This window comes from Odontesthes bonariensis, chromosome 24 (assembly GCF_027942865.1).
Source record: "Odontesthes bonariensis isolate fOdoBon6 chromosome 24, fOdoBon6.hap1, whole genome shotgun sequence".
Classification (NCBI taxonomy): domain Eukaryota; kingdom Metazoa; phylum Chordata; class Actinopteri; order Atheriniformes; family Atherinopsidae; genus Odontesthes; species Odontesthes bonariensis.
This window is the reverse complement of record NC_134529.1, coordinates 23,821,287-23,835,751: the sequence shown is the minus strand read 5'-3', so window position 1 is coordinate 23,835,751 and position 14,465 is coordinate 23,821,287. Positions and strand designations below refer to the sequence as shown.

The 14,465-nt window shown below is 43.3% G+C and overlaps 1 protein-coding gene across 1 annotated transcript; it reads left to right on the top strand.

Moving 5' to 3' along the window:
• Nucleotides 1–508: 508 nt before the first annotated feature.
• On the top strand, nt 509–2,662 carry LOC142375041 (thrombomodulin-like). The gene has a single exon (XM_075458961.1). The coding sequence runs from the start codon at nt 603–605 to the stop codon at nt 2,346–2,348; it is 1,746 nt and encodes a 581-aa protein (XP_075315076.1). The 5' UTR covers nt 509–602; the 3' UTR covers nt 2,349–2,662.
• The last annotated feature ends 11,803 nt before the right edge of the window (nt 2,663–14,465 follow it).

Genomic DNA, 14,465 nt, shown 5'->3' with positions numbered 1-14,465 from the left:
ATGCAAATCTGTCTCTCCAATTAAAATTGCACCCAAACTGCAGAGGTAGTGTGATATCTCCAAAAGACTTATTCAAACTCATATTAATACACTATTCTCATTTGTGCATTTAACTGGCTCTGTTCAGCGAGAAATAAGGATTTGAAAGTTGCCCTTGTGCTGTGATGTACAACATATATTCCCTTCTTTGCATTTTCAGTTTATTTTCACCTTTTATACGGAGTAAAACATTAATCAATTTAGGAGGCACCGATCTATAATCTCTTTTAAAACTAAACATCTATCTCGTCACTGCATGGACCTTTTCTCATTAATCTCTCGTTTTTAAGTGTAATTATATTTAAAGCCAGAAAAAAACTCTAATACAAATTTAAAATGAGTTCTAAGACTTAAGATAATAACTTGTAACTTATGACTAAACTTCTTACTCAGATGTTAAAAAGGGTGGAAATGGGAGGGGCTATTTCGGGGTAGTTGGTTGTAAACTCCAGTGCGTGACCACGGCTTCTGTGCGTACATGCGTAAAAGCCGTCCATAATTGGAGATGCGGTCTGCTGTGGCGAGGAAGACCGGGACAGCAATATGAAGTTACGAGTCTATAAATGCCAACGGAACGGTTTCTCAAACAAACAAGTCAAATGACAACTGGGATACGCAACAACTTAAACGGACACAGCCGAGGTTCAAACATGAGTAATGCTACGAGGTTGTTTGCCCTTGTGCTAGTTTTCCTGATGGGAAAAGCTAGCGGAATAACGCCGAATAACGGGTACTGTATTGGTAATGAATGTTTCACGGTGTCTCTAGATCCGAGCGATTTTCAAAGAGCGCAAAGTCAATGCAGAACTGCAGGCGGACACTTGATGACGGTGCGCTCATCCGTTTCTCATGATATTCTTTTTATCTTGTTGGGAAACTTTACGGGGAGGTTCTGGGTTGGTTTGTACCTAATGAGCGGCTGTCCAGACACTGAAGCGGGGCTGAAAGGCTTCCAGTGGGTGACCAAAGACAGCGAAAGTGACTTCACCAACTGGCTGCCAGGCTTTGACAACAGCTGCTCTTCGGGCCGCTGCGTGTCCGTTTCCAACGAGGACGACTTTAAATGGATCCAGTCGCCCTGCGATGAACTTTCAGCGGGGTTTCTCTGTGAGTACAGCTTCACTGAGCCGTGCAAAAGCCTAACAGTGGCACCGGGCGACTCTGTCTCCTATACAACTCCCTTTGGGAATTTCGGAGAAGATGTGCTGTCTTTGCCCCCTGGAAGCATCGCCACTCGAATGCCAGCTGAGACCACGTACGTCTGCTTCTCCGAGCAGTGGCTTCAGGCGCCATGGAGCTGCGAAATAAAGGAAGGTGGATGTGAGCACAAATGCGCCGTGGACCCAAACAAAGTCCCATCCTGCTACTGTCCGGAGGGCCAAACCGTCAACCCCGCAAATAAAGTGACCTGTGAAGTGGAGGCCACAGACGATCCGTGCGTGGCCCTGCGCTGCCAGCATGTCTGCTATAAAAACGGGGACTCCTATGCATGCACGTGCGACCATGGCTTTCAACTGGCGGCTGACGGCAGGTCGTGCGTTGACTTCAACGATTGTGCAGACGAGCGGCAGTGTCCTGGGGAGAACTTCATGTGCGTCAACACCGTCGGCGGCTTTCAGTGCGTCTGCAAAGTTGGATACAAGATGAGCAACGGGCTGTGCGCCAACGAGAACGAGTGCGCGTCCGCTCCATGTGAGCACATGTGCACCAACACCCCTGGCAGCTTCATTTGCTCCTGTTATGATGGATACAGAGTAAACCAAAAGTTACCGAACAACTGTGAACTTTACTGCGGGATGCAGGAATGCCCAGCGGTGTGTGACCCGAACAACAAGTACCAGTGTAACTGTCCTGTAGGTTATATAGCAGACTTGAGGGAGCATGAAACATTTTGTCTGGACATAGACGAATGCATGTTCGGCTACTGCGATCAGGGTTGTGAGAACTCGTTCGGCGGTTATGTGTGCTCGTGCTCACCAGGATATACGTTAGTTGGTGAATATAAGTGTGTAAAAAACAAGGACGATGGAGACGGAGAACAGGAGGGCTCTGGGATGACCTCATCCCCAGACACCCCCACCACACCATTTGTCCCATATCCCGGTCCAACGCGGAGGCCCTCAGCAGTGACAGCCGGTGGTCTTGTTGGAATAATAGTTTGTACTGTGTTTTTTATTGTGCTGCTGGTTTTTGTTTGTCATCTCTTGCTCGGTCGCAAGGGGAAGATGGAGAGCTGCGGCTCGCTCAAAGCCGCAGAGGGCGAGGCTCACGGCCTACAGCAAGTCTCAAGTGACAGCTATAGGGACTAAACAAAGGGACAGTTTGAGCAAGACGTGTGAATGTACGAGTCAAGTCTTCAAAAAAACACATACATGCAGTTTGGAGAGGTTTGGGCGACAACACACGATAGAAAGCAGAGGGATATGGTAATGCCACAGAGGTTGGAGACAACACAAACTCATGTTGCAATAGGTTTATACTTTACAATAACCCCGGTTTTTCTTTTAGGAGGGATTTTAACCGCCTTGTAAGAGTGGTTTATTCGCCACTCAACTCACATACATGTGCCATGTAATGAGAAGGGTTTTTTACAGTCTGTATTGCGATATTAAAAATGGAAATGATGGACATGACTGCTGTTTTTTTTTTTTTTTTGCTGTTTTATTTACGAACCTCCTGCTCTTCAGACACAGGGTGAACGCGCCACTGTGTGGTGAAAATATAGAATTACAGCTGCACACAGACCCACTCACACAAACTCAGTGGAGAGACCACACACACATAAACATGGTTTACAACAAGGATCCCAAACTTTTTTCTGGGCGCGCACTTTTTAAATCTGATAAATCCTCTTGCCCCACTCTACTTTAGGCGTAGTTTCTGGAAAAGAGAATTTGTGCATTAAGAAACATTTATGACTATTTCTATTGCCAGTTATCATCTTAAAACTAGCCATTTAAAATTTGACAACATGGAGCTTACTTGCAGAGTAAATGCAGAGAGGGGGAAAATGCATCTCAGAAGAGTTGACAGGGCATCTCACTGTTTTTTATATTCTCATCAGTACAATTTACATAATTTATACTTAATAAAACAAAGTATGTGCAAAATAAGGCAGTTAATACTTTGTTTTTCTCCCTTTTATCAACAAGAACAAACAGAAACAAAAAAATGTCTTTATTTGGCGATCCACTTGTGGGTCGGGACCCTAACTTTGGGAATGAATGGTTGCAGATCACACACAAAAGTAAAAAAGTTCTTGAGCCACCCTTCATCATTTTATATGTTCCCGGGGAAACTAGAAATAGGTGCAGATTTATTTATTGTAGAATAAATTCTTTCTTTCCTCAAGAGTGGCCTCCCCTCCATGGACACAATTTCTGATGAGACTTCAGCGAACAGTAGATGAATCAACTGCAGGGCTAGATGCCTCCCACAGGTCCTGTGTAAGATTTAGCTGGATTTCCTGTGCAAAGTTTTTTTAAGATATTACTTTCGGATACTGTTATGGCCTTATTGAACACCTCCACCCTTCACACACATAAAACCATATATCGTAGTCTTCATACCTAATATGTAGAAATCACCTGTGTGGTTGTGTTTTATGTTCCTCATGATGCAAATCATCAGCAGTGATAGCATTCTCTTAACTGGTGATTTGTGGGGAGATCATGTATTAATGATGATGAATGATGCATAATTTTTCATACACAAATTTCATATTTGAATACTTTTATTTATTTATTTATTTATCTTATTTTATTTGATCTTTTATTTATTTTATTGCCGTTAGGAGCGTGCAGTGCTGACAGTGGTTGCACCGCGATTTGCAGCTGTTTTAAACACACAGCAGAGAGAGGTGAGACAGTAGATGTCGCCAAAGACCAGGGGCCTCATGTACAAAGGGTGTGTACTCACAAAAAAGTGGCTGGTTTCAACGCTTGTGCAGTGGTAGGAACTGTTGATCTTATGCTCCTCCTCATCAGCATTGGACTCAGCCTTTGAGCCAATGGTGTAGCTCTGTAAGCTAAGAGAGCTCTATGGGGGTCTGGACTTTTGCTGAGCAGCTGTTTAACTGTGTGGACAGCTCTCTCCGCTTCCCCTTTGCTCTGGGGGTAGCGAGGGCTGCTGGTCATGTGACTGATATCGTAGTCCTGGGCAAAAATGGCAAAGTCTGTGGAAGTAAACTGCGTCCCATTGTCAGTCATCAAGATTTCAGGTACTCCAAATCTTGCAAAGATCACCTTCAGGCACTCCATAGTTGTAGCTGTTGTCAGGGTTGGGAGGTTTGCTACTTCAATGTATCGGGAGTAGTAATCCACCACCACAATATAATGACCATTTTCCACTGCAAGATATCAGCTGCCATTTTTGCCACGTCCGCGCTGGTAGGGGCGTGGTGTATTAAAGGCTCTGTCTTCGTCTGTGAATACTGGCAACATATTTCACATCTTTCCACCATTTCTTTAATCTGTCTTGTTATCCCTGGCCCCCACAGGGATTCTTGTGCCCTCGCTACACACTTTGTCACTTCTTGATGGCCTTCATGCAACCTTTCCATCATTTCCCCCTGCATGAGTACAGGGATCAGAATCCTCACTCCTTAGAGAACCAGGCCCTCTGCCATGTGAATGTCATTCCTCTCTGGCCAGAATGGCAGAAGACACTCAGGGACGGTTCTCCTGTGAGGGGGCCAGCCTTTTTCTGTGAAAGTTTTTAGCTGCTTGCAAATGCTGTCTGTGCTCTGAGCTTCCCTGATGTGAGCTGGTTTACTTTCAGTGGAAGGTAGATGTTGTAGAATGTGGTCAATGTAGGCACATCATTCATTCTGTAAGCTGCTATTGGCCTTTCTGTCCTCCAGTCCTTGAGGGGCACTTGAGAGAGTGACAGCAGTGACAAGTTGTTTGCCAGGGACATGTATGATTTTGTTGTTGAACCTCAACAGTCTTAGTCTAAATCTGAGAATTCTTGGAGGTAGATCATCTAAGGCCGAGAGCCAAGCAGGGAGATTAAAGGTTTGTGATCAGTCCTCAATGTGAATTCCAAGCCTAGCAGATAAGAGCCGAGTCGCTCACAGGCCCATGTTGCTGCTAGAGCTTCTTTCTCGATTTGCGCATATTGAACCTCTGTGGGTGTCAGGCTTCGTGATATGTACACAACAGGTCTCCACCTATCTTCAGTCTGCTGCTGCAGGAGGCAGCGGCAGACTTTTTTTTATCTTTACAAAGGCTGTTTTCTGCTGTGTGTCCCATGTCCATGTGCTGTCACTTTTTAACAGGTCACGTAGGGGTTTTGTGAGGGCTGGTAGGCTGGGTGAAAACTTCCCAACATAATTCACCATTCTCATGAAACGCCGGACCTCTTCCACATTGTGAGGTTCTGGCATTTTCTCAATGGCGCTGATTTTGTCTGGATCAGCCTCAATTCCTGTTGCACTTATGTTGTTTCCTAGAAATTTCACTTTCTCCACTGAAAACTCCCATTTTTCATTGAGAGTGAAGCCAGCTTTTTCACACCTTTTGAGTACTTCCTGCAGTCTTTCATCATGCTCTGCTTTGTCTTTTCCATAGACCAGGATATCATCCGTGTGGCACACAGCGTCCTTTGCCCCTGTGATGATTTGGGAGATTCTCAACTGAAAATGTTCATGCGCGAAAGATATGCCAAAGGGGAGCCTCTGAAAGCAGTATCTTCCAAAGGGGGTGATAAAAGTCGTTAAAGGCTGTGATTCTTCGTGTAGAGAAACTTGCCAGAAACCAGATGTTGCATCTAATTTTGATAAGACTTTTGCCCCTTCCAGCTGTACCAGTGTCTCATCAACTGCGGGAAGGATGTGTCGCTCCCTGCACACATGGTCATTAAGTTGGGTGAGGTCCACACATATGCGGGGTTTCTTATTTAGCTTGGGGACCACACCACTCAGTTGGGTCTTTGATTTTTTTTATCACCCCCATCGCTTCCATCCTGTCTAACTCCTCTTTAACTTGTTCTTTCATAGGTAATGGGACTTGCGTGGAGCTGAGAGAGCATAAGGAACTGCCCCATCTTTCAGTTTTAACTCCTTGTAGTTTTCCAAGCCCTGAAAACACTTTTGGAAATGTAGCTCTATGTTGATGGCCTTTCTCCTGTTTCTTCTCCTGGACTGAAGCAACTTGTTGAATCAGGTCCAACTTTATTAAAGCAGGGAGTCCCATTAGTGGCATTACTAGGTTTGACACCACATATACATTCTACCTTGGTTTTGTTCTTTCAGTTTTAATGTGTGTCCTCATAATGCCCAAAACCTTTAATGGACAGTTATCTGGACCTTTAATTTTCTTAGATGGTGTCATCAGCCCACCATCCCGTGCTTTAGAGTACATGGAAGATGGAATAGCTGTGACTGAGGCTACCGTGTCCAGTTTAAATGTCACCTTTTCTCCATTGAGGCTGATTTCTTTTAACCATTCCTCTTCAGTTCCTTCTGTGTTAACTGTCCCCATGAAAGTTGTCATTTTCTGTGTCGCTGTCCACTATAGTTTCCACTCTTTGAGATGATCTGCAGGCCGCAGTGAAATGTCCCTTTTTTTTTTTGCATTTGCGACACTCGGCCTCTTTGGCTGGGCACTGATTCCATGGGTGTTTTGCCGCATCTTTTGCATGTCTCATCATAACTTGTCTTGTTTACAGCGTTTGGCTTGGACGTAGACTGCTCTGGTCTACGTGGAGGAGCTTGTCTATAGTGTGTTCTCCCTCAGTTTGTGTTTATGGCAACCACATTAAGCACCTTTAATTTCTGTGTGCCCCCTTGTAGCAGTTGCTGTTGTTTCCTTATTTCTTCCTGTTGACTGACCTGGGTTATTGTTTTCCCCAGCGTCAGGTGTGGGTCTAATTGTAGTCTCTCTGACAGCCTGGAGTCTCTTATTCCAACCACCATGCGGTCTCTTATCATTCCCTCCTTTAAGGCAATAAGGCACCAAATTTGCAGTGTTCTGCCAGTTTATGCACATCTGTGATAAAGTTTTCGGCCTTGTTGCTTCTGTCTGCTATTAAATTTAGCATGTTCATATAACATTGTGCTTACCAACATAATGTTCACTGAAGTCTTTTGTCACCTCTGCATAGACTGCCTTTTGTTGGTCCGTAAGTGGTAATGTACTGAAAATGCTGTCGCTTTTGTCGCCCATTACATACAGGTGGGAGTTGACTTGATAATCCTCTTCTTTTCCATTTAGTCCTGATGCCAGTCTGAACCTCTCAAACCGCCTTATCCATTGCGACCATGAGCTGGGCTTCACAAAGTTGAAGTTACCAGGCGGTGCGATCGAGAATATCTGATCCATCATTTCCCCGTCTCTGTCTGGGCTCCCGTGCGGGTCCGCCTGCTTAGCTTTAGCTTGCCCGCACGTCGCCAGGCCAACGGTCTCCACCGGACTATCTCAGACTTTCTTCCACTAATACTGCCTACCTACTTTATACTCATAGTAGGTTGATTCCGCTTCTGAGACCATGTAGAAGTGGTTATATTAATAAAAGTAGACTCCAGAGACTTCAGGTATGTTGAACACAGCTTCCTTTACTCGTGCCTCCTTAATAACCTAACACATACCCGGCCACGGCACCATCTATGGGCCACATGTGCTATTGCACTGAACATCTCTACATATGTCAACAGGAAACATTTTCATCCGATCATATGTGATGCGTAAATGCAATTAACCAACATTGTGGTGATGTGGCCTAGTTCAACGCACGATTCATACAGTCAGAGCCGGCGCGCCCAATACGCGCACTACGCTCTGTGCGTTAGGCCCCGCGCGACCCGTTACGTCACTGACGTTGACAATTAAAAAAAAAAAAAACGCGAATTGATTATTGATTGATTCCGTTCTTGCAGCAGCAGAGTGTGGTAGCGATAGGTAGGAATATGAAACGACATTTTCCCTCTGGGAACGAAAAAAGAAAAGAGAAAATCATTGAAAATGAGCAACGAGAACAGCAGTCAGGTAAGCAAGGCAACGTAACCCCTCTCTTTTTGGTTATGCTACCCATTGGCAATTGCCCTTCTGTGGCTAATTTCGTATGCGACAGGAGTGAGAATTGTGAGGACTGTTAACTGAGGATTCTGAGTAATAGCATTGTTGGGAACAGACTACAAGGTGGCACAGTGCGCGATAGGTGGCTTCTTGCAATGAGCATGTGACTATTTCTATCCCGTCTTCACAGCATCAATACTAGTCGGTGGTTAAGGTTAGTTTGTTTTTTGCTGGTTAAACTACAGCGTAATGTACACAGGACATGTTACTGTGAAGAGTCGTCTCTGCAGTCCTGACATTGAACTATTGGCAGTAAGTTTTCGTCCATATTATTTGCCAAGAGAGTTCACCAGTGTCGTTTTGGTGGCTGTTTACATTCCACCCTCAGCTGTTGCCATCACTGCATGTGATGTCATCAGTTCCATTGTTGCTAAGATACAGACACAACACCCCAATTCTTTTGTGGCAATATCTGGTGATTTTAATCATGCCTCACTCTCTGCTACACTGCCAACTTTTCAACAGTTTGTCAGCTGCTCTACCAGAGAAAACAAGACATTGGATTTGTTTTACACAAATATCAAGGATTCATACATTTCCAAATCAAGACCTCCCCTGGGTAAATCAGATCACAACCTTGTTTTTCTCTGTTCGGCATATAAACCCCTTGTCCAGAGACTACCTGTCACAAAAAGGACTGTTAGAAAGTGGTCACAGGAAGCTGAAGAAGCCTTACGGGTTGTTTTGATGCAACCGATTGGATTTCTCTTTGTAAGCCACATGGAGAGGACATTAATGCCATGACTGAGTGTGTGACTGACTATATAAACTTTTGTGTGGACAACACCATCCCCACCAGAACAGTGAGATGCTTCCCTAATAACAAACCCTGGATCACCAGTGAGCTAAAGGAACTATTGAACAAGAAAAAAAGAGCCTTTAGGGAGCGAGACAGGGAGTTACTGAGGAGTATACAGAAGCAGCTCAAAGTCAAGATCAGAGAGAGCAAGGAGGTGTATAGAAAGAAGCTTGAGAGTAAACTGCAGAGGAACAATATCAGAGATGTGTGGTCAGGAATGAAGAAGATCACAGGCCTCAAACAGAGGGAGGATCGGATGGATGGAAGTCTGGACAGAGCAAATGAGCTGAACACATTCCTCAACAGGTTCAGTTCAGGAACAAGTTCACCATCCTACCCTCCTGTTCCCAGCCAAAGAGACATCCCACCCTCCTCTGACCCACAGGGAAGTGGGATATGTTCAGATTTCAGGAGAAACAGGGTCAGATCAAACCCTGTTTCCATCATGGGAGAAGAAGTGGAGGTGGTTGAGGAATATAAATACCTTGGTGTTCATCTGGACAACAGACTGGACTGGAGACACAACAGTGAAGCCATCTACAAGAAAGGACAGAGCAGACTGTACTTCTTGAGGAAGCTAAGGTCCTTCAAGGTTTGCAACAAGATGTTGCAGATCTTCTACAAGTTTGTTGTTGAGAGCGTCATTTCCTCTTGCGTCATCTGTTGGGGCAGCAGCATCAGAACCAGGGACCTAAAAAGACTCAACAACCTGATAAGGAAGGCTGGTTCTGTTCTGGGGACGACTGTGGAACCTCTGGAGACAATAATGCAAAGAAGGATTTTGCATAAAATCAAGAGAATTATGGACAACCCTGAACATCCTCTTCATGAGACTGTTATCGGAAAACAGAGTCTCTTCAGTCAAAGGCTTCTTCAGTTTGGATGCAAAACGGACTGCTACAGGAAATCTTTCCTGCCCACAGCCATCAGCATCTATAATAACTCCTTGATTTAATTGAGTTACATCAACATTTAATTTCCCTCTGGGATAAATAAAGTATTTTTGAATTTGAATTTTGAATTGAATTGAAGATCTTGACCCCTGATTATCTGTGTGCAAAGTACTCATGTTAATAACCCTGTGTGTAAAATCATCCTCACCTTTTGCGCTAATTTGCAAAAATAGTATGTGATCCATATATGTAAGTATGTTTAGAGTAATGAATGAAAACTGTATATCCAGTTAACTTTGCCTGCATTTGCATGGTATGCTTTGCACCACTTTGCACATGCTTTTATATCCACTCGTGTAATAGCAGACACATGTGTGTGTTAATTATTCATCAGTGTTAATTGTTCATGTGTCTCAGATGTGCACATCACTCAGTCTGAGGACAAATTGTGTTCATATTAATTTATCAAAACTGTTTCCCAACATCCCCTCTAAGTGTCACCAAAGAAGCAACAGCTATAGAAAAGTGGTTACGCTAGCCCTGAAGTTGGCGTGAGGCACCGCTCATTTCCACGATCATTTCGCTCTTGATACATCTGATCGTTGACATGAAAACGTGTGTACGCCACTTTTTTGTGTGTATGCACCCTTTGTACATGAGGCCCGTGGTCATTTGGGAAATTGCTACATGCCTCTGTTTTAGCAGACCGTTATAAAGGGATAATAACAAATTGCAGACAGACGTTTATTAATCAGACAGAGAAAGTTTGGTGTAACAAGTCTTCAGAGAGGAGGCGTTTTTCCGTAGGCTACCTGTGACCCTGTGATTCAACAGCTCAGGTAAGATTTTTCACATTGTCTCGAGCTGTTCGCTCGTGGCAACAATGAACGGTGTCAAACATAATATCAAGAAGGTGGGGAGGGGACTTAAAACTAGTATTAGTCGTTTCGTTTAAATATGAACGTTGTTGATAGACACCTCCTGGTTGAGGACGAATAATTAAAACGAATGCAGTTAAAAGCAGTCACATTGTGGAATACAGGGTGAATGTCAGCCAGGAATTAAACTTCAACAACACTGGCAGAAATTGTACGGTACAGGATAACATGTTTGCTAATGGAAGAAGCTGCTGTCTCACTGCCTAACAGGCAACAACTTTGGTTGTTGATTTCAAGTGAATTAGCTCTCCAATCTCACAGTTCTGCACTTCTTCTTAATGTGGTTCATGTGGTCATTCGTGCGTGACTCTTACTGTTCCTACAGTTCAATTCGATATCTACCTGTGGTTCTATACAAATGCAGCCTCCAGAGACTCAAAAGATACACAAGCTGTAATTAATTTTTTAAAAAGTGCTTGTTTGGCCTGATATGGACAATAAAGCAAACACAATCTTGTTCTGTTTGCATACATAAATCTGAAACATCAACACTGATTAAACCTAACAGGCGCTGCAGCAGTAATAATTTCACAAAAGTAAACAAGTCAAGTATGAAAAATGGAGCTTTCATATGAGCTGTGCACTATTCACTGTGACACAGAAGCTGCATCAGTGAACCATGACCCTGCTAGAGCAAACTGTCTGACAGGTTTTTCTATGAGAATCTCAGTGTTCATTCATGCAGTCACCAGTATTTTTTACTACTGAGCCAATGCAACAACGTTACGTTCTCTAAGCTTTGCTAATTATTTTGCTTTCACCTTTTTTGTTGTTAGGTTAAGAATAGTATGTGGATGCTGTGATTCAGCTGATTTGGATTGGTTTGTGCCCATAGGTATGTACATATCATAGAGCTTGAAAGTCCCGCCTCCTTGACGTCATTCAACTTCCTCCCCTCGGGACCACGGAAGTGTAATAATTTGACATTCAAGTCAATGACAGAGCCATGACGGAATAAAACTATTTTTTGCGCTTGATGGAATTGAGTCTTGCATTTCACATATGTTGTGTAGGACATTTTTTAATATTTTTTCATACCAGTAGCGTAACAGTTTAGCGGGCATAAGTGCTTCATTGTTAAGTTATTTTTCTGAGCATTTCTCGAACTACAGCATGTAGCGTTTGGCACGGTAAATAAACGTCATCACGTTTGGGCGCGCGGAGGAGTGGAAGAAGAAGAGCAATCATGGCGCTGTCGTTGGCCAGTTTCACTCAGTTTTTCGAGGGCGAACGAAAACTTGTGAGCCGAGGAGAGAACCACTACCAGTCGGGGCACGTGGAGAGCTTCTGCTATGCTGGTGGTGATATGTCTGGCTTCGTCCATGGTGGGAAATATGATCAGTGACGTAGCATATGCGACGCAATGTAGTCTTTTTACCCTAACTTTTTTTTACAACGTTTAACCAGGCACTCCTACGACAAATCGCCAATGTTTTTGCATGAACTCATCCATATTTAACCCCAGAACATCATGCGTGTACTGTAAAAAGGCATATAATGACTGGGAACAGAAGACATCATCCTGCCCATGTCAATAGATCCAGGCATGAGGTCCCATGGGGACGACGGAAGTAGGAAAAAAAAGCAAAAAAGGGGGCGGGACTTTCAAGCTCTATAAACCTCACCTCCACAAATGAATTGTGCCTCCCCCTCTCTCATTTTGAACAGCTAGAGACAAAAACAAGAGATTATGCTTCAAGAATGTTTAGTCAATTCAAGGATCGGATTCCTCTTTAACAAAAGTAAATTGCTTCAAATTTTCATCAATTTTTCTAAAACACACTCATTCACTTTCTTGCCAACAAAATTAAACCATTCTCATATTTGTATGGCAAACATTAAGACTGGCATCTAGAAATGCTCTGTGCAAAGAAAACAATTCTGCCAAGGAGCACTTTTTAAAGGTCATGAATTAATGTGTTATTCTTACTAAATTTAGGTTTGCGTCCTTATGCTGCTCAAAGCTACTGGCTCCATACTTACAGACTAGGGAAATACTTGCATGCCCATCCATTACCTGGACTCAGTTATGTTTTAAAGGGTTGTTTGGAGAGGGAAAGTCCATACAGAAAAAGCATGCTGACACATAAAGGATTCTTGTTTTCCTTATTGTTGTTCTTCTTTTTTTTCTTCCACAAATTTTTCACTTTAGTTTTATTATTTTCTGCAATGTAAAACAAAAGGAAATGCATCGAAACCATGAAATGGCATTTGAATGTTTTCTCATTGGTGACCTATGAAGGTACATTGTGTACAGTAGACGGTGGGGTGAGGAGACACAAACGTGTCATGATCTTTGTGTTTTGGTTGGGTATATCATTGTTCTGATTTCTGTGTTTAACTTTGTTAAGTTCAGGTCAAGATTTCAGTTTTGTTTTCTGATTTTTGATTTGCTCTGTTCCTGTTGGGTTAGTCTTTATTCCTTGTTTTTGAAGGTTGCATGTTCTCATTTAGTTATATGCCATTTTGTCTCATTTCCCTGAGCTTTCTGTTAAGCTTACTTGATGTTCTTGTTCTAACCTGGATTCATTCAGCAAATTCCCACCACCCACCTTTTAGGTCCCTTAAATGCACCTTGGTTTTGTTTGTCCATTGCCAGATCGTCCGTTTATGTCTCCTCTGAGTTCTGTGTGTCAGTTTTTTTTTTAAAGATTTAATTTTGGACTTCCTGCCTTGCAGCAACTTCTGTTGTCTCTTTTATTTATAAAGGGTGTTTGAATTCAATCTCTCCGCCCAAGTCTGCACTTGGGTCCTCACCATACAACAAACAGAAACAAAATATACAGACAGAATATGTTGGCTGTTTTCTTTAACAACCTTTGGAAGCCTGAAGCAGCCCATGAGCCAATGTTGTGCCTGAAAATTAGAACAGTCTCTAAATACTAGTTTTCTTTTTAAAGCCTCCAGCAACATCTACAATTAAATCAATGTAATTTAGAATAACTGATAGAAAAATGTCAGAAGAAAAATCACTATTCTATCAAAACTGTCTGTTTTGTTTTAGGTTATTGTAAAAATTATGCCTGATGATTGAATGAGGTGTGAGCATCTTCCTTTACAAATATTAGTTTCTGTTTAGGAAGAGAAAAGATGAAAGCGTTATTCATGAATTTCACTCTGAAATAGTTTTCACATAGCTCATAAGCCTCATCTTTAGAATGTGGTGGAGTGTCTTGCCTTCTTAATGCATTTGAGTTAATCTAAAGCCTCGTTTCCACTATGCAGTCCGGTACGGGTCGGTTCAGAACGGTTCGCTTATTTCAGTGTTTCCACTACCACGAAAGCGTACTGGTCCCATGGTACCCGTTACCATTTTTGTAAACCTTCTGCTAAGGGTTACCTAGCACACAGGACCGGTTCCAGGCTCTGCTCTCCGTTGTTGGTGAGGAGGGTGTGCAGCGGGAGCTCAATGGTGCTGTGCGAAATGAAAAGGTTTTCCAGCTGATTGCCGCAAAAATGGCAGAGTGGTTTCAACCGGACTGCAAGCCAGTGTCTCATTAAGCTGAAGAAGCTTGGATGTCATTTGCTATTTACGCTTCGGCACGCACTCCGCCCACCCCTGAGGGTCCCCTTTGTACAGTGGGAATGCAAGCGAACCGTACCAGACTGCATAGTGGAAACGAGGCTTGATGTACTATGTAAGGCTAGTGATGAGCTATAGCAAGTCTTAATGGGGGCAGTTGTGGTTGAGCAGGTATCCCTACTACCTGAGCCGATTGGC